The sequence below is a fragment of the Gopherus evgoodei genome, chromosome 5, assembly GCF_007399415.2.
Source record: "Gopherus evgoodei ecotype Sinaloan lineage chromosome 5, rGopEvg1_v1.p, whole genome shotgun sequence".
NCBI classification, from domain to species: Eukaryota; Metazoa; Chordata; order Testudines; family Testudinidae; genus Gopherus; species Gopherus evgoodei.
In genome coordinates, this window is record NC_044326.1 from 16341671 (window position 1) to 16361534 (window position 19864).

Below are 19864 nucleotides of genomic sequence, written 5' to 3' on the forward strand. Positions count from 1 at the left end.
ATAGTGACCCATTAGTCTGGCCTCTTCCATACTCTTCTTTTTGTTTTAAGCAACAGTTTGGAATTGATTGTTGCCTTGAAAGTTTAGGGAAACTCATAGGAATAATGGGTGAGGGTGGGTTTCCTCCAAAACTTGTTAAAAGACTGCTAGTGAATATTTTGGGAGTGATTTTTTGGGAGGTTAAATATCTGTTAATCTCACATCAAAACAGAAAGCTTCCTTTTTTTCTGTTAAACAATATTTTTAATCTGTTGGACAAAAAGCTCACTTACTGGTTATTGTACTTGTGTTGATAATATTCGTTACTTTTCAAAAGGTCTTCCGATGAACATATTAGTCATGCATATCATCTACTGATGACACAGCTGAATCAAGAACATGCAGAGATACGCTTCTCAGCTTTCCAAATTGTGGATGAGCTCTTCATCCGGTCACATCAGTTTAGGACGTTAATTATTTCAAATTTTCAAGAGTTCTTGGAGCTCACAATTGAAACAGACCATGAGCAGCCTCTTCCCCCACCAAAAGAAGTAGCACAAAAACTGAAAAAAACCGCCATGAAATCTGTACAAGCTTGGCATGAGAAATATGGAGAAGCCTACAAGAAACTCTCCCTAGGATACCATTTCTTAAAACAGAACAAGAAGGTATTTTGCCTGTTTACTTCTGCATGTTTACTTCTCCACGTCTACTCATACTCTGGCTTAGAAAGATAAGACTTATTTCTGGAAGATATTGATTTCTCCACTGTAAGATAATATAAAGGGATATATGCTGGAAACAAAGTTGAGGTCTGTCTTTCTGTCTTTTTTGACAAATGTGTTGAATACTGTTTTTTCTTGCTCTCGTCTTTATTGAAATTTAGATACCAGTTTAAACACCACCCCCACCTCCACCCCCCTCTCCCCCACAACCTAAGTTCTTTCCATACTGCTTAGGACTTAAAAAGATACAGGACAACCTGTAAACTTTTCCTACAACATTTTACTGGTTCAGATTAGAAAGTATAAATTCCCTATTTGGATTGGTGTTTTCTTATGTTACGATACCTAAAGCTCACTTCAACACAAATTTTATTTTTCTAGAGGTGTAAATCAAAGGCAGTAACAAGAAATGAGACACTGTAATGTATTTTGTATTTCTTATTTTTTTCCTGTTCACTAACAACTGCCTTACAAAATTTATATACTACTTCATAAGCTGCTAATCAGAGCGCTAAATATACTGATTCTGTACTGATGCTATAATATCAGTGTTCACTCTTTAGCCACTATCCTGTTGGATCTCATTAATAAAGGAACAATCGTTCAGTGCCACATGATCTCTTGGGGTTCTTCAGGATTCTGTTTCTTTAATAACCTTCCTGTTCAATGGGTACGTAGCTTATTGGGCGGGTAGAGGGGATGTATAATCTCGTGTTTCAATACATGGATGATGATGTTTGGCTCTTTCCGTCTCAGCTGAAGCCAGCTGGTGTAAAGCCAGTGTTCACATATGGCTAGATTAATAAATTATAAGGTTTGAAAAGACCATTGTGATCAACTAGTGTGACCGCCTGTATCACACAGGCCATAGTACTTCCCTGAATTAATTCTTGTTTGAACTAAAGTATATCTCTTAGGAAAACATCTAATCTTCATTTTAAAATTTGATAGTGATGGAAAATCCACCACATCCCTTGGTAGATTGTTCCAATGGTTAAATACTCTTACTGTTCAAAATTCAGCATGAATTCCAGTCTGAATTTGTCTCGCTTCAACTTTCTGCCTTTAGATCTATGAAGGGACTAAGTAGTTGTGGGGTGGAGAGGGGGAGAAGTACTATTATGGATCAGAAACCAGAAAGTTCAGAATGCAATTGGTCAACCTTCATTATAGCAAAAGGCTAATACTAGGATGACATGTAGTGTTGTACTAGGACTGGTGTTTAATAATTTGTAAAAGAGGATGAACAGTGACTTGACAATTTGGAGATGAAACAAAACTCTTGGTTAGTTACAATTGAAAAAGGCTGAGGAACTTCAGAGGGACATACCCAAGCTAGGTGAATAGGTAGCACCATGGTAGATGAACACAAAGTAACATTGGAGGACATTTGAACTACGCATACATAGAATCATAGGGTTGGAAGGGACCTCAGGAGGACATCTAGTTCAACCCCCTGCTCAAAGGGGGGCCAATCACCAGACAGATTTTTACCCCAGTTCCCTAAGTGGCCCTCCTCAAGGACTGAACTCCCAGTCGTAGGTTTAGCAGGCCAGTGCTCAAACCACTGAGCTATCTCTCCCAGTGCCACTGTGGACAACCCGTAGATTTTCAAGACAGAAAGAGACCATTATGATCATCTGATAATCTGACCTACTGTATAACAGGCCATAGAACTTTACTCCACCAAGCCCATACCTTTTAGAAAAGACATCCTATCTTGAGTTGAAGACTTTAACTGACAGATTCCGTAACATCTGAAGATAAGTAGCTGCAATGGCTGATTGCCTTGACTGTTAATTAACACTGTTATTTCTAATTTTGAATCTGTCTAGTTTTAATTTCCTGACATTGGATCTTATGCCTTGTGTTAAATTAGTCTCTTCTACTAGTATTTGTTCTATATTTGTAGACCATGATCAAGATGGCTGTTAATCTTCTCTGGATTAAACTAAATAAATTGGGTTTCTTGAGTCTTGCTATAAAACAGGTTTTCCAGACCTTAAATTATTCATTGTAGTTTTCTTTCCAGTTTGTATAGGTACAAAAGCTGGACACAAAATTCTAGTAATGGTCTCACTCATGCTGTATACAATTGTAGTACTACCTCCCTACTTCTAATCAATATCTTCTCTATACTAATCTAAGGATTGTATCAGCTCTAATAAAGGCCTCTGCTCAATGTTCAGTAAAAGTAAAAGAAGCAAAGAATTTTAGGATATGTAAGGGATGGGATTGAGAAAAATGAAAATATTTTAATGCCCGTTTTATAAATCAGGGCATGCCCTCACTTTGAATACTTTTAGATCCTAGTCACTATATTTAAAAACTGGTACAATAAAATTAGAGGACATTCTGAGAGGGACAGTGAGAATGACTGAGACAATGACTAGGGGCATGCATAAGCTCTGGAAACAGATTTACCCTATCCACTGCTCTCACACTACAACAACAAAGAGATGTTCAATCACAATGAAAAGAGTGCAAGATAGATAAAAGGAAATATTGTCACATAATGCATAACTGGCCTGTGGACTCACTGTCACAAAATATTCATTCTGGCTAACAGCTTAGCGGGACTGTAAAAGAATTGGATGCTTTATCTGAATGACAAGAATATCTAGGTTTGCAGTGTTGTAGCCGCATTGATCCCAGGATGGTAGACAAGGTGGGTGTGGTGGTATCTTTTATTGGACTGACTTCTGATGGTGAAAGAAGCAAGCTTTTGAGCTGCACAGAGCTCTTCCTCAGGTCTGGGAAGGGTAATCAGAGTGTCACAAATACAAGGTGGAACAGAGTGGTTAGTGTAAGTAGTTAACACGCATTGTAAGAGACCATTCAAAGTGAAGTGGCCCGTTAACACCTCTGCATTCATAGGACAAAAAAGGAGGTTAATGGGTTATTGTAATAAATTATAAATCCAGTGTCTTTACTCCATGATAGTTAGTGTGTAGCGTAGTTATGAATTTGAGTTCCCAGGCTCATCTTTTGAAGGTGTCCTCAAAGGAAACCTGCATGACAGGGACTGAAGAAAGTTTCTTCTTTGCCAACAGAAGTTGGTCCAATAAACAGTATTTCCTTACCCACCTTGTCTCAGGAATAGGTAGATTCAGAATAGTAAATATTAGATTTTTTTATATATTTATATAGTTTAAACACATACACACAATATTTTCATATATATATATTGTGTGAATGTGTGTAAACTGCTGTCTTTAAGGGTTTAAGACATCCTTTAGTTGTAGGGGATTAGGAGGAGAATTTCCTTGTAGGTACACAATCTCATAACTACCTACTGCAACATTTCTTATAGCATTCTCTAAAACAGCTGGCATTTGCTACTGTTAGAGACAGGACACTAGGTCATATGGGTCACTGGTCTGATCCACTGTGAAATCCTTATGCTTAACAGTGATTGGGGATATCTGACTGCTGCTCAGCACAAGCGGAACTGTTACAAAAACAGTTGGCTGGAGTCATGCTGACTCCCTTGCATGCATGAGGGAAGCACAGGTACTGCTTGTACCACGTGCCCCCAGTCCAGGGGGGATGGGAGGGAGGAGACATGGTCCAAGTGGACCTCCAGCTGCGTTCTAACAGCACTGACCAGGAACACTTTTTCAATGTGTTGGTCAAAAGTTTTCTTTTCAGATGCAGTTACCTACATCTGTCACCTTATTAGTGGATCAGTGCAATAGCACAGTGTGTGCCTGCCTAATAGTTTTGCAAGTTGTCTCACTAGGAGCATATTATGCATGTAGTCTTCATTGGCTTCCAGTTTGTTCCAAAGTGGTGGTTTGACTTATGCAGCCATAAATGTCTTGCAACCTAATTAATTACCTAGCAGACCACTTCTTCACTTGCATAATACTTGACGTTTGCAATTAATAGAGGTGATTTATCTGATATTCAATGATTTAAACAAAAGGGGTATTGGGAGGGGATTAGGGCTTGAGGCAAAATCCATTAACTTTAATGAGCTTTGGATCAGGTCCTTACTCAAGGGCATTGGATTCTGTTTTCTCCCCTTTTTGACGCCCTACCCTTTGTCTGGTCTAGTAGAGCCAATGTATTGACTTTATAGACCTTGCAGTATGGTCTGTCCGTTCTTCCAGGTGCTGGAGGAATCGCAAATGTATAAATATCTTGCTACCTCTCCCTCCAATAAAAACTTACAATTTTCTTCACAGCTTATTTAAGCAGCAACAATTTGCGTACATATAACAAAGGAAATGAAGGATCCTGCTTGGATGGAGCTTGCAAGCTGTAGCCATAACCAAAGATTTTCTGCCTTTATAGGCCGCTGATTCAGGATCTGAAGCTTTAACAGAGCAATATTAATCAAATCACTGATATATAGGTAACTTCATTAATTGGATATAGAAGTTACATTACTTCATTTTACTACTCCACAAGCATTGATTTCCACACATCCCCACTCCCCTGTAGCTGAATATTTTTAAACCTATTGATACTGCTGGGAACTGTACTGATTAATAAACGTAATGCCTAGCCGTATTACAACATGTAACTTTTTCTGATCAGAAACATTTCAGACTGATGGTAGTGGCGGTGCAGGGAAGAGGTGGACACAATGGAAGAGCATATTCTGAAGGCCACAGATCTCCGCCTCTGCTCTTCTCATTAGTAATCACTTGCTTACTGTCCCAAAAGGCTTAAGATATCCTTATAGACAAAGTGGGGTTCAATTAGACGTCAAAAGATTTTTGCATTTATAGCCATAAGTGTGTAATGAGGCATTGTGTTGCATTTCTGTTAGTATCCCTGCTGATTTCCCTTTCCCACCTAGCCTTCAAGTTCTGTTTCAGACAGACACCACCTTGTGCATAAGGTAGACTCAACAGATCAGCACGTCCTAATAGTGAGGGGTTGCATTTGAGTGATACAAGACTCCTATTCAGATTAAGTAGCGCGAGTGCTATCTGCACAGTACCCTCAACCTTTTTCACTTTGAGAAGGGCATGGATAGAATTAAGAGCTGAGCGTGAGTTTCCTGTGTGCCATGAAAGCTATTATAATTGGGTCTACGCATTTATTCTAACTGTGAGCTTAACTGTAAAAAGTATGTGAACATGCATACAGGATTTTGGAGCAGAGCCTGGAGCTGGGGCGCGGAGCAGTGGAGCTGCAAGTTTTTGCCTGGAGCGGAGCCGGAGCACAGCTCCAAAGCCCTGCATGCATGAGATGTCACAGTAACCTACAATAACAGATGTTGATAGGGGTGGAGAGGAAGGTGCCAAAAGGAGACAGAATAAATTGGTCTAAACAAAGGGGCCTACTGCTATGGTTCAAGAACTGTGATGAAATCATACTTGGTAAAAACAGAAGATGTAGAACTGGAATTTGAATGAATCAAAATTGGTGTAGGATATTAGGCCTAGTTGGTGGACAAAATAATGAGGGGGTGGGCTATTCCCCCATCACTTTCTTTTTGAGTCCTTAAAGAAAAATACTTTTTTGGGGGGGAGGAATATAGAAGCAAACTTCACTATCACCATCCCCACCATTTCCTGAGATCCTGGGCCTTTGTCATCCTAATCCTAAGAGATGTCCTGACCAGACTGATGCAGAAAAAGGGACCCAGATAACATTTGTACCTCTGCTGGCTCTAGTTGAATCCCAGACAACACCTGGGATAAAATGGGCTCAAACTTTAATAACAGCTACAGCCCATCTGAACTAACTTCTCTTTTTTCTAAAAGGATAGTTCTTACCTCCTGGGATACCCTCTTAAGGGAATGTCAAGCAAGGGAGTTCTCCTTCTAAAAACTATTTCCAGCAAAGGGAAATAGGGATGTTGTCAAAATGAAAGCCACATTTGATACTTTACATTTCAAATGTTTCGATTTTTTTCCTGGTATGAAGGAGGCTGAGATCTCTGTACCAAACCACAAACCTTGTTGCACACTGTTTAATGTTAGACAGTGATTGGGTTCTGTTGACACTTTTTGGCCCATCTATTCTATTTAAATTAATGCAACAGAGCCCAGCTTCTACATCACTGGGCTGATAGTTATACACTATGTTGTTTCCAAGATTGAAGTAAACATTTTTTTTGTTGTGGAATATATATATAAATGTATGTATGTATATATTCCACAACAGAAGAAAAGCTATCATTTAAGCAGGCCTGAACTGAGTATGACTGTGTGCCTGTCCACCTCAAATTCTGGTATGTTGGTCTAACTAGCACAAAGGAAGAGGCATCTACTGCTGACACCAATAGAGGCAGAACAATTACTCAAGTGGCTAACTCTGATCTATCCAAGAACTCCCAATATAATTTCTCAAACCCACTGAGCTAACACAGAGTAATTCTATTTTAGCTTTTTAGATGATCTTTTCCCTATGTCAGGGGTGGCCAGCCTATGACCTACGGGCAGTACAGTGCCCACCAGAGCATTTTATAAGGCCCGTGGCCTGCTTCAACACAATATACTAGTGGCTGATTCATTAGCGTTTTGTCATCATGTTTACATCATTTTAATTTACACAGGCATACATAGAGACAACCTGTCTATAAATCAATACAGGTGACTTTAAATCTTATTAAAATATGTAGAATAGTGGCCACACAAGGTTGTGCTTAGGGTTTTGTGGCCCTCCTGTGTAAAAAGGTTGGGCAGCACTGGTCTATGTAAGGATGAAACTGCTTCATGAGAGATGTCACAATGAGAACACAGGATTAGGATTTGGAGAGTCTTGGGTTCTAATTCTGACTGTACCACTAGCTCACTGTGCAACCTTTTCACAAGTCTGAAATCATATTTAAATGAAATGTTGCCTGCTAATGTTACATGCACTTGGTATAACTAAAGATTAGAGGAAACTTTCTGGGTTTTATTTCCATTTACTTACTTTGTATGTCTGACATCACTGTATACAATTTTCATTGTTCACCGAAAGAGCCACACACGCAATGTGAGGAAAGAAATATTTGTAAAAAGCAAATGTGATTTGTAAAATCACTAAGATTGATGAGGGGAATCAAAATCAGGTATATTCATGCAATTACCTTTGTCTGTCTGTGTAGATATAGATGCAATTTCCCCCCTTAAATGTACTATTTTGCAAGTCCCTCTGGGTATCAGTTACTTTGTAAAATTGGAATATTGCCTATCCTACCCCTTAGCTTCAAGAAGTTTACAAATATTAGTTAAGTCTCACTTCATTCCTGTGGGGTAAACTAGTATTTGATACACAAGAAGATTAGAGCCTTGATAGATAAAAATACCTATGTGCATGTGCTTAGACTCAAAGCCGGGTGGTTTGTGATTAACTCCCATTGACTTCAGTAGAATTTAAATCTCTGCTTAAAGTCAAACAAATGTGTAAGTGCTTTGCAGAATTGGGGCTTAAGTAATGTGCCAATGGTTGCACAGAGAGTGAATGACAAATACATGTGACTGGACAACAGTGTGTGAAATCCAGGACTAGGAACAGACCTGATTTTCCTTATTCCTGGCTAGTTAAGTACAGGTGCATGTTGTAGAGGAACGGTTCTTGGAGGAAGCCAAAGGGGATGCTTGTTCGCTACACACTTATAGTTTGATCTCCAAATGGTACAGGCATTTATTATGTGTGTCAGATTTTGCTCTCCTACTATAACTACAGTCACGTGAAAAAGGGCGGTGATTTAAAGCACATAATCTTGTGGACCTTATATAGTCTTTACATCAAAACAAAACAAAATCTGAGTAACATCATTTTATTTTGAAATATGATTTGTTTCATGCACAACAGTTATGACCAAAGAAAATTTCATCTGAATGTTCAGAATGTGAATTTAGCATCTGGAGAGGGATTGCTAATGCCATTAGAATAATAGTTCCTAAGTACTCCTTGCATAGCATTTTACAGTATAAACTAGCATTGAAGTTAATGCATTGTAGAAGAGCAGTGTGGCATGAAAGCTTCTCTCTCTCACCAATAAAAGTTGGTCCAATAAAAGAAATTACCTCGCCTATCTTGTCTCTCTCATTGAAGTTAATGGAAGTTATGGTACTCAGTAACTTGCAGGATGAGATGTCTCATGTAACTAAATTATAAGGTTTAAAGCAACCAAAAGTCAGCTTTTTCTTAGTGCTAGCTCATAGATTTGTACATCAGAATGTAATTTTTGGAAGGAAAAAAATTTTAATTCTCAGGCCTTTTCATGAGCAAATTAAAACAGCAAAGCAAAACCCCTAACATTTAAAATTAATAAAATCAAAACAGTAATTGGAGCTACTGTAAGGTGCATGACTTAAATTGTGTTCTGTATTTCAAGAAATAAGAAATAAAGGAGTAAAATAAAAAATAAGATTTTGAGAAAAATCCACCAAAGCCAGGAAATTTAGTGTAAAAACCAAAATTAAGTGATTTTACTCACTGCATGTTGCAGGGGATATGGCTGGCTCCTGGACTGGTTGGTTTCGTGCATGCAAAGTTCTTGGGAAAAGTGTGTGCAAGTAGCAGTTTTGGCTTTTACCCTAAAAATATTGAGTTATATGGGTCAACCTGGCATAAGTTTTGCATATTCTCTATCTAGTTCATATGTGACACCTCTTTCCCCCTCCCTCCATTACTGTCAGCGAGGGCCTCCCAAAATTATAAACGGTACATCAAGATAGATTCCTTTCTTTGGCCTGGAACAGCAGAGAGAATGTTCAGGTTTCTGCTTTCTGTGATCTCATTTTTCACTAATAAAAAGGTTACCATAGGTACTGTTTCTGGGAGAAGGGGCAATAAAAGGAAGTACTATGAAGAGACCCACTGATTACTGATGTTAAAGGATATTTCATCAAAGAGAGGAATCTTGGGAATGTTTCTGTATTTCTTACAATGAATATAACACTTTTCTTCAATTCCTCCTCAGGTGGATTTTCAAGACATAAATGTCAGGACTCTGGCTGAAAGGAGAAGGGAAGAGGAGAAGCAGAAACGATTAGATAACATTTACAAAGAGAAAGCCAAAAGAGCTGTAAAAGAAATGGAAGGTGAGATGTTCTGAAAACTTTAAAGTTTATTAAGGAATTATGCTATATAAAATACAGCCTTCACGAAAGCAGCTATCCATGTGGTAATGGGCTGTAGAGGCGGATGAGGAAAGCAGTGCATATGTAGACATAATTTAGAGTAAAAAAGGAAGTGATGTAGTGTCAGGAGTTCAGGTAGAATGCAGGGTGATACGAAAGAAGTTAATTAAGGGTATGTCTACACTACGAGATTATTCCGATTTTACATAAACCAGTTTTGTAAAACAGATTGTATAAAGTCGAGTGCACGCGGCCACACTAAGCACATTAATTCGGCGGTGTGTGTCCATGTACCGAGGCAAGCGTCGATTTCCGGAGCGTTCCACTGTGGGTAGCTATCTCATAGCTATCCCATAGTTGCCGCAGTCTCCCCCACCCCTTGGAATTCTGGGTTGAGATCCCAGTGCCTGATGGGGCAAAAAACATTGTCTCGGGTGGTTCTGGGTACAGCCTCACCCCTCCCTCCATGAAAGCAGCAGACAACCGTTTCGTGCCTTTTTTCCTGGGTGAACTGTGCAAATGCCATAGCACAGCAAGCATGGACCCTGCTCAGATCAAGACTGGAGTCGTGGACGTTGTAAACACCTTGTGCATTCTCATGCAGTCTATGCTGAACCAGGACCTGCAAAGCCAAGCAAAGAGGAGGCGGCTACGGCAGCGCGGCGACGAGAGTGATGAGGACATGGACACAGAATTCTCTCAAACCACGGGCCTCTGTGCTTTGGAGATCCTGCTGGTAATGGGGCAGGTTCTAGCCGTTGAACGCCGATTTGGGGCCCGGGACACAAGCACAGACTGGTGGGACCGCATAGTTTTGCAGGTTTGGGACGATTCACAGTGGCTGCGAAACTTTCGCATGCGTAAGGGCACTTTCATGGAACTTTGTGACTTGCTTTCCCATGCCCTGAAATGCCCTAATACCAAGATGAGAGCAGCCCTCACAGTTGAGAAGCGAGTGGCAATAGCCCTCTGGAAGCTTGCAACGCCTGACAGCTACCGGTCAGTCGGGAATCAATTTGGAGTGGGAAAATCTACTGTGGGGGCTGCTGTGATGCAAGTAGCCAAAGCAATCACTAAGCTGCTGCTACGGAAGGTTGTGACTCTGGGAAATGTGCAGGTCATAGTGGATGGCTTCGCTGCAATGGGATTCCCTAACTGTGGGGGCATGATAGATGGAACCCATATCCGTATCTTGGCACCGGAGCACCAGGGCACCCAGTACGTAAATCGCAAGGGGTACTTTTCCATGGTGCTGCAAGCACTGGTGGATCACAAGGGATGTTTCACCAACATCCACGTGGGATGGCCAGGAAGGGTTCATGACACTCGCGTCTTCAGGAACACTACTCTGTTTAAACGGCTGCAGCAAGGGAATTACATCCCAGACCAGAAAATAAGAGTTGGGGATGTTGAAATGCCTGTAGTTATCCTGGGGCACACAGCATACCCCTTGATGCCATGGCTCATGAAGCCATACGCAGGGAGCCTGGACAGTAGTCAGGAGCTGTTCAACTACAGGCTGAGCAAGTGCAGAATGGTGGTAGAATATGCATTTTGCCGTTTAAAGGCGCCCTGGTGCACATTACTGACTCGCTCAGACCTCAGCCAAACCAATGTCCCCATTGTTATTGCTGCTTGCTGTGTGCTCCGCAATCTCTGTGAGAGTAAGGGGGAGACCTTTATGGCGAGGTGGTAGGCTGAGGCAAATCACCTCGCTGCTGATTACGCGCAGCCAGACACCAGAGCGATTAGAAGAGCACACCAGGAAGCGGTAGGCATCAGAGAAGCTTTGAAAACGGGCCAGGGTACCGTGTGACTGTTGTGTGTTTTCCCCTTGATGGCCCCCCCCCCTTGATTGACTCATTCCCTGTAAGCAACCCACCCTCCCTCTTTGATTACAGCTTGCTTAAGGAAATAAACGATAGTGACTTTAAAAATCATGTATTCTTTATTAAAAAGTCATTGTAAAAATAGGGAGAGAACTGACAAGGTATCCCGGGTGTGGTTTGGGAGGATAGGAGGGAAGGAAAAGGCCGCTAAAAATATTTCAAAGTAATGACAGCCTTTTGGTTGGGCTGTCCACGGGGGTGGAGTGGGCGGGTGCACGAAGCCTTCCCCCACGCGTTCTTACACATCTGGGTGAGGAAGATATGGAACGTGGTGAGGGTGGTTACACAGGGGCTGCAGCGGCACTCTGTGACCCTGCTGCTGTTCCTGAAGCTCCACCAGACGTCAGAGGATGTCAGTTTGATCACGCAGCAGCCCCGGCATTGCATCCCACCACCGCTGATCTTCCTGCCTACACCTGTGATCTTCCTGCCGCCACTTCTCATCTCGAGCGTCCCTCCTGTCCTCACGTTCACTGACATCTTTCCTGTAATTTGATACCACATCATTCCACTCATTCAGATGAGCTCTTTCATTGCGAGATGATTTCCGAGAACATTTCGTCTCGCGTCTTTTTTTTTCTGCCGCCTTATCTGAGAGAGCCTTCGGGATGGAGTAGGAAGGCTTGAAAAAATTGCAGCTGCAATAGGTAGGGAAAAAAGGGAGAGAAGTATTTAAAAAGATACATTTTACAGGACAATGCTTATACTCTTTCATGGTGAACAACATTATTCGCCTTACATAGCACATGTGATTTCACGACAAGATCGCATTTTGCATCTTAATATTGAGTGCCTGTGGCTCTGGTGTTAGAGATCTCACAGACGCAGGGCTGGGCAGCAGAATTCAGCTTGCATGCGGCCATGATAAGCCATTGTCTTTCGGCTGCAGCCTTCATATACACAGTGCCCTCCTTTCCCAAATACCAAGCAAATTCCGTTCAATGCTGCTTCTTTCCTGTTAACATGCAGCAGCAGAAACCACCTTCCCCCCCATCCAATTCTCTGGGATGATCGCTTTACCCCTCCCCCCACCGCATGGCTGGTATCATGGAAGATCACTGCTAATCACCCCCTTTCACCCCCCCCCCCCCCACGTGGCTGGTAGCAGGGAAGATCCCTGCTAGCCAAAGGCAAAAAAGCTCAGTGCCATTCTCCCCCCCCCCCCCCCCCCCGCTTGGTTACCTGCAAGGAAGGATTTCTTTTAAGCAACAGGTGAACAGCCCAGTAGGAATGGCCATCTTTGTCCCCTTAATTAAATTCCTGAATTTCAACCAGGTTACCATGAACGATATCACTCTCCTGAGGAAACACAGTGAGATAAAGAACGGATGTTGCTTGAATGCCAGCAATCACTGGGACCATACGCAGCTAGGCTTTGTCATGCAATGATACCAGATTACTTGCTACATTCATGGCGTGGTCAAGTGTCCTACCCTGGTGGACGGAATAAGGCTGCCTTGCCCAGAAAGCTTCTGCAGAGGCTTTTGGAGTACCTCCAGGAGAGCTTCGTGGAGATATCCCTGGAGGATTTCCGCTCCATTCCCAGACATGTTAACAAACTTTTCCAATAACTGTACTGGCCGTGAATGCATCCCAAGTTCTCAGGGCAAATCAATCATTAAAAAAGATTGCTTTTAAACCATGTTTTATATTTACAAAAGGTACACTCACCAGAGGTCGCTTCCATGGCTTCATTGTCTGGGCTAGTTGCTTGGGAGGGTAATTCCGTCTGGGTGAGAAAAAGCTCCTGGTTGTTGGGGAGAAGGGAGTGCTGTGTGCTCTCTGCAAGCTCGTCCTCCTCATCTTCCCCATCTGCAGAATCCTCAGCCATGGCTGAGATTACCACCCCTACCTTGAAATCCACGGACAGGGGCAGGGTAGTGGTGGCGGACCCCCCCTAGAATTGCATGCAGCTCAGCATAGAAGCAGCATGTTTTCGGCCCTGCCCCGGACCTTCCGTTTGCTTCTTTGGTTTTCTGGTAGGCTTGTCTGAGCTCATTAACTTTCACTCTGCACTGAACTGAGTCCCTGGTGTGGCCGTTCTCCATCATGGCCTTGGAAATGTTTTCAAATGTTTTTTTCATTTCGTCTTTTGGAACGGAGTTCTGTTAGCACCGAATCCTCTCTCCGTATAACGATAAGATCCAGTACCTCCCGTACAGTCCATGCTGGAGCTCTTTTTCTATTCTCAGGAGACTGCATTGTTACCTGTGCTGATGAGCTCTGCATGGTCACCTGTGCTGGTGAGCTCTCCACGCTGGGCAAACAGGAAATGAAATTCAAAAGTTCGCGGGGCTTTTCCTGTCTACCTGGCCAGTGCATCCGAGTTGAGATTGCTGTCCAGAGTGGTCACAGTGCTGCACTGTGGGATACCACCCGGAGGCCAATACCGTCGATTTGCGGCCACACTAATCCTAATCCGATATGGTAATACTGATTTCAGCACTACTCCTCTCTTTGGGGAGGAGTACAGAAACCGATTTAAAGAGCCCTTTATATCGATATAAAGGGCCTCGTGTGGACGAGTGCAGCGTTAAATCGGTTTAACGCTGCTAAAAGCGGTATAAATGCGTAGTGTAGACCAGGCCTAAGTGTCATGGGCCTGATTCAATAAAGAACTTAAATATATGTGTAAATTTTGAGTATGTGAAGAGTCCAGTTGAAATCAATGGCTGTATTAACATGCTTAAAGTTAGACATGTGATTTAAGTATCTTCTGAATCAGGGCATCAAAGAGGTTTCATGTAGAGTATCTGTGTTCCAAAAGGCTTTGCTAAATAGCACTGTAGGAATCCTGTACATGGTATAGGAGGTCCATCAAAAGTTCCATGGCTATCTGTGTATACTGGAAAGCTGTTTATTTAAGCAAAGGTTTTATAGCAAACTAATTTAAAAAAAACGAAGAATGAGGGTGAGTGTGTGTATGTGCTGTGAAGACTCTTACCATACAGTTTTTAAGTGTTGGCTTCACTTACAAATACTTTTTGCTGGTGCACTAGGAATACTTGTGTGACTGTGCGCTATGAACAGTTGTGTGGACTTGGAATTTAAAACTGAGTCTTAAGTTTCCTTAAGTCATTTTCAGCTGAAATGGGCTGTTACTCATAGATGCATCAGTAACCAGCTATAACAGCATAAGTTCCAGGACTGTAGGATTCTTATCCAGTAACATTGGCAAGGTTATTCTCAGCAATCCATCTGCTCTACTTCATATTTTATAAAACAATTAAAAGGCCATCTTTGATAAGTGCTCTGAGATTTTCGGGGGATAGGAAAGAAAGTTGTTTCTATTTTGTACCTCTTGAGACCAAAGAGTAATATCAGTTTGGGGGGGGGGGTATTTGGAGGGGAGGAAGACAGGCGTGAGGAACCACGTGCATAGGAATATGTTACTGATTTAAAGATAAATGAATTGACTCTTTGGCAGTTATACTTACATTGTAAGCATTGTACTGTCTCCTCATAGTGGGGAATGGGAAGGAGTGTGTTCCACTTCTGAGCTCTAGACATTTCGTATCGCATGTAGCAATATTCTAAAACAATTATCTCCTGACAGAAATGTCCCAGGAAATCCAAGACGCACTGACAGAGATGGAGAATTGTTTCCGGCTTTTGATGCCAGATCCATTTGACTTCACAGTGAATGATGACCCTGTCACAGAGAGGACTGCTAATGAGGACAAACCTACTTCCTCCTTATCCATGCAGATAGCAGATCGCCAGCCATATTTGCTTGGACACATGGATGACGAACAGCCTTGTTGCAGCAAGGATCTTCCTTCTGTTTCCCCATGTCTAATAGTTGATAGAAACAGGGACCTGAATGAAGAGTTGGGGCTGCCTGAGCAAAAGGAAATAGACAGAGGGGAATGTTCAGAAGCTGAAATAATTGCTGCTGCCTCCAATGACGATGACTATGAAACTTTTGTTAGGAACCATGGACTTGGTTCTCATAAATACACTCTCAACCTTGAAATTTCCACAGGTACCTATTACTGTACCACACACAGCTTGAGAATGTCTGTATCTGAAGTTGTAAGCCATTAACTACAAAACTTAATATTTTATATTTCAGCCCTCTCTAGCAGATCCCCTGCTACGTCTGGCCACTCATCTCGTAACCATCCTTCAATGCAGATTGTGTTGGACGTGATTTACAGATTTTACTAATTAACCATTTTGGCATTGTTAATGTATTACAATACCTAGAATAAGACAGATTTCCTGTCCTGAATTGCTTGCATTCTGTTTGCAGGATATATATATAACTTTATTTGGAGGGGGAGAGGAAGGCTGTGTTTCAGTGCTTTCAGCACTTACCTCTTTAAAATTAGTGACCTCAGTCATGACCTTACAGTAATATGCTTGAGTTATAGTAGGGAAACTTTTTTTTTAATAGGCAATCTAACTCTCAACACTTTGTAAAGACTTGTAATAAAATAGTGAATCGAATGCTGGTAGCAAGGATTTTAAAATATGATTCTTAATATCGTTTCAAGAGGTTGAGTTATTTGTAGAAAAGCCAGGCTTGATTTTTAGAGAGTCTGGTGCCTTACAGTTAAATGTACATGTGCATACAGTTAACTACAATTTCACATGTAAATGGCTAGTAAGATATATAACTGGCCATTTCTGCATACAGCTCTAGGAATTGTGAAAAGTTAACGGGCAGTTGCATATTTTGCATAGGTAACTGCATTCCTGACGTTTTGAAAATCAGGCTCCTAGAGTAGTTGTTTCGGGTAGGGACCAACTTTTCATTATGTATGTACTGTACCTAGCAGAGTAGGGTCCAGATCTCTGATTGGAACCTCTAGTCACTGTTTCATTACAATTATATCCTTGATTCATATGGTAATGCCTAAGCTGTGTTGGTTTAGCATCCATTTTTCAGAGATATGCAGCATAATGAAAGCATTTTCCCTTCTTTCTCTTTGGTCTTTGAGTTAAGTATTTTTTGCTTTAACGCTGAACATAGTAATCTTGTGACTCATCTCTGAAGAGATCAGTTATGTTAGAAAGTTTCATATTGTGCCATCTCCACTTATTTATTGTAGGTTCTTATTGAAGATGCTAAAGACATCATGCTTTTGTGTTTTTCCTCCCTTTTCAACAGATGTGAAGGTGCGTGAGAATGAAGACAATACTGCCATTATAAACAATATCATAGATGCGCACAAACTCATCAGAAATAAATTCTTGCCATCTGTGCAGTCTTGGATTCAGGTGAGATGACTTCTGCCAAGAAAAATAAAAAAAGCTCTTTCCCCTCTTTTGCTTGCTTTCAGCCTGTCTTCCATAAAATGCCAACATTCATTATGAAACCACGTAATTTGGGAACCCACATAAAGACCATCTTGCCAAAAGTTACAAAAGCCTAAAGATGGTGTGGCTGCACCAAACTCAGCGTCTTGGTGAAAACTAAAGGCTCGTGCACTTATGTGTTGAATCTTTGGACTGTACGTATGGCAAAAAGAACAACCAGTAATAAAAGTATGTGAGGGTAAAGTCTGAAGAAAACTAAACAAAGCAAATTAAATTGAGAAAAAATAGTTGTTATAAATATATGAGGTGGGGAGGGTGGTAATAGTTGGCTAAATATAAATCTGAGTTAGGAACTGTCAGCGGTGCATCACTTATATTTGAGTACGTTCAGCATTGCTTAAGCTACCTAGCAGAGTGCACAAGCTTTTCATTTTTGGAGATGTCAAGTTAAATATGGCTGATATGGTAGGTTTAAAGTGAAAATGAGTATGTCTTTATGAGATGAGTCAACATTAGAAAATCACTTATTCATTCAGCACAATTGGTAGTCTCTGCTCAAGTGTCCATTGCAGGGGATAGCAATTTTGTATGGTGAAGTGCACTCGCAGAGGAAAACTTATACTGCATCTGCCTACTCCTTGGTTGACTCTAGCTGCAGCTATTAGCTCTTACTCCCCCAGTTAAAAAAATGGTTTTTGAAAGAAGTGCAGGTAAAAGGAGAGAATTGGGATCACCAGTGATTGCTTATTATAGTAGCAAACTGCTTTATTGCACGTCGTGTTACAAATGGACGAAAACCAAGAATTTTTTTCTTGGGCATGTGTGTAGCGAAATAATAAGAATGTGTATCTCTTGCTTTGTAGTTGTTCACCAGAGCAGGAATAAATGATGATTGTCTAAGATGTGCCATTGATTTTAAGAATAAATTAGAGACTGCTATGGAGAAACATAAGGAAATGAACATTGACTATAAAGAGAGGAAAAGAAAAGTGGTGAGTGTTTTAAATTAAACATTTTTTTGAGTAGACTATCAAACACTTGACTTGCACACAGAAAAATATAATGCTGTCTAAACATTTTCTTGTAGGCACTAATACTCACAAACACTTAAGCATGTGCTTAACTCTATATATTTGTGTAATCCATTTGACTTCAATATTACTACTTCATGAGCCAAGTTAAGCACATGCATAAATGTTTGCAGAGTCGGGACCTTCATTATTAGATAGGACATTAACACTGTCTGTCTTAATATTTTTTGTACAATGAGGTAATTAAATTTTAGAATTCTCTTTAGTCCCAGTTTCTTCATGTGCAATTTGTATTCTGACCTTTGTTCTCTTCTGTGTTGGCATTTAGTGTTAATAAAGGAAGGCATACATAATGTTATTACCATTTTATTATTTTGAAACATGCAAAGCTATGCCAGCACCTCACAACTGAGTAAAAAAGATGTGGTCTCTGATTTACAGTGCTTACAATCTACAGAGGTTGAGTAATAGACTTGGAAGCCTTTTATAATAATTAACTATCACATGGTGCTTTAATGCTTAGAGTATTTCACAAATGTTTATTCCCATTGAAAATTTTGTGAGATGAGTAAGTTTTAATATCCTCATTTTACTATGCCACAGAAGAAGTCAGTTAGAACTAACTACTATTTTATTGTGTGAGGAAACTGAGGCAGAGAGATTAGATGATTTGTCCAAGGCCACAGAAGAAGTCAGTGACCCCCATCTATACATCTAAAACAACAGAGTTTACTAAGAATTTTTAAACTTGTCTGTGGTCAAATAGTGCTTGTTAGGTATAAATGGCCAAACTATGTTTTTAAAAAACTAATTATTTTAGTTCAGAGTGTTGAGGAGTAAAACATAGCTTTTAACTGGGTTATAACACAGTTTATATCTGTCATGGCAGGCTAGAATAAATTGTAGGTCTGATTCAGCCACAGTGAAGTTCATCAACTGTTGTTAAACTCTCTCTGGCTGTATAGACAAGGCCAGATTGGGACTTTTGAATTTCTCGGTCCCAGCACATCTCCCTGGGACAGAAGGGTCCTGGCTATGTATACTACTCCAGCTACAAACGCCAACACTGAATGAATGGTAATATTTCAGAAGACTCTCTTGCCACTGCTTTCCCTTCAATGGGATGTGCACGTAACCAGCTATGGAGGAATCAGCATAGTTGCTGCAATCCCTGTTGTCTTTTTTATGGGAAAGGCTGCACATGCTGGCCCTCTGCCCAGAATATTGGTTACTGCCTTTTTGTAAGATTTGAAAGACATTCTATGAATAGTGGAAAATAGTGCTGTTACTATTCTTGTTCACCATTGTTTGGTGTCAGATTCAAACCTTGTAGAGCTTTTACCCTATACTGTACAGATTTCATGGGGGAGACTAGCATTTCTGAAATTGGGGGTCCTGTCCCAAAAGGAAGTTGTAGGGGGGGTTGCAAGTTTATTTTGCGCTGCCTTCAGAGCTGGGTGGCCCGAGAGCGGTGCCTGTTGGCCAGGCGCCCAGCTCTAAAGGCAGCGCTCCGCCAGCAGCAGCACAGAAGTAAGGATGGCAATGCCATACCGTGCCACCCTTACCTCTGTGCTGCTGCTTTCAGAGGTGGGCAGCTGGAGGGTGGCAGCTGCTGAATGAGGACTTAGCTCCGCAGGCAGCAGCGCAGAAGTAAGGGTGGCAATACCATACAGTGCCATCCTTTCCTCTGTGCAGCTGCTGGTGTGGCTCTGCCATTAGAGCTGGGCTCCCGATCAGCAGCCACTGCTCTCCAGTTGCCCAGCTCTGAAGCAGTGCCACTGCCAGCAGCAGTGCAGAAGTAAGGGTAGCAGTACTGCAACCCCCCCTGCAATAACCTTGTGACCACTCCACAGTTCCTTTTTGGGTCAGGATTCCTATCATTACAACACTGTGAAATTTCAGATTTAAATATCTGAAATCATTAACATTACGATTTT

General features: G+C 41.2%; 1 protein-coding gene and 1 long non-coding RNA gene across 5 annotated transcripts in view; one reads left to right on the forward strand and one right to left on the reverse strand.

The window, feature by feature from the left end:
- Nucleotides 1-19864, forward strand: part of UVSSA (UV stimulated scaffold protein A) — a 112307-nt gene that overhangs the window by 2797 nt on the left and 89646 nt on the right. For 2 of the 4 annotated variants that reach the window (XM_030563449.1, XM_030563448.1), the window contains exons 3-7: nucleotides 317-647; nucleotides 9583-9703; nucleotides 15188-15616; nucleotides 16748-16857; nucleotides 17760-17888. In XM_030563449.1, coding sequence (XP_030419309.1) covers nucleotides 317-647; nucleotides 9583-9703; nucleotides 15188-15616; nucleotides 16748-16857; nucleotides 17760-17888 — 1120 coding nt within the window. The remainder of the gene's footprint in view (nucleotides 1-316; nucleotides 648-9582; nucleotides 9704-15187; nucleotides 15617-16747; nucleotides 16858-17759; nucleotides 17889-19864) is intronic. The other 2 variants (XM_030563450.1, XM_030563451.1) reach the window with 2 other exon arrangements.
- On the reverse strand, nucleotides 12209-13335 carry LOC115652012. Its single transcript, XR_004000511.1, has 2 exons — nucleotides 13303-13335; nucleotides 12209-12269 (listed from the first exon to the last, which is right to left on the reverse strand). It is a non-coding gene; the product is annotated as an uncharacterized LOC115652012 (long non-coding RNA).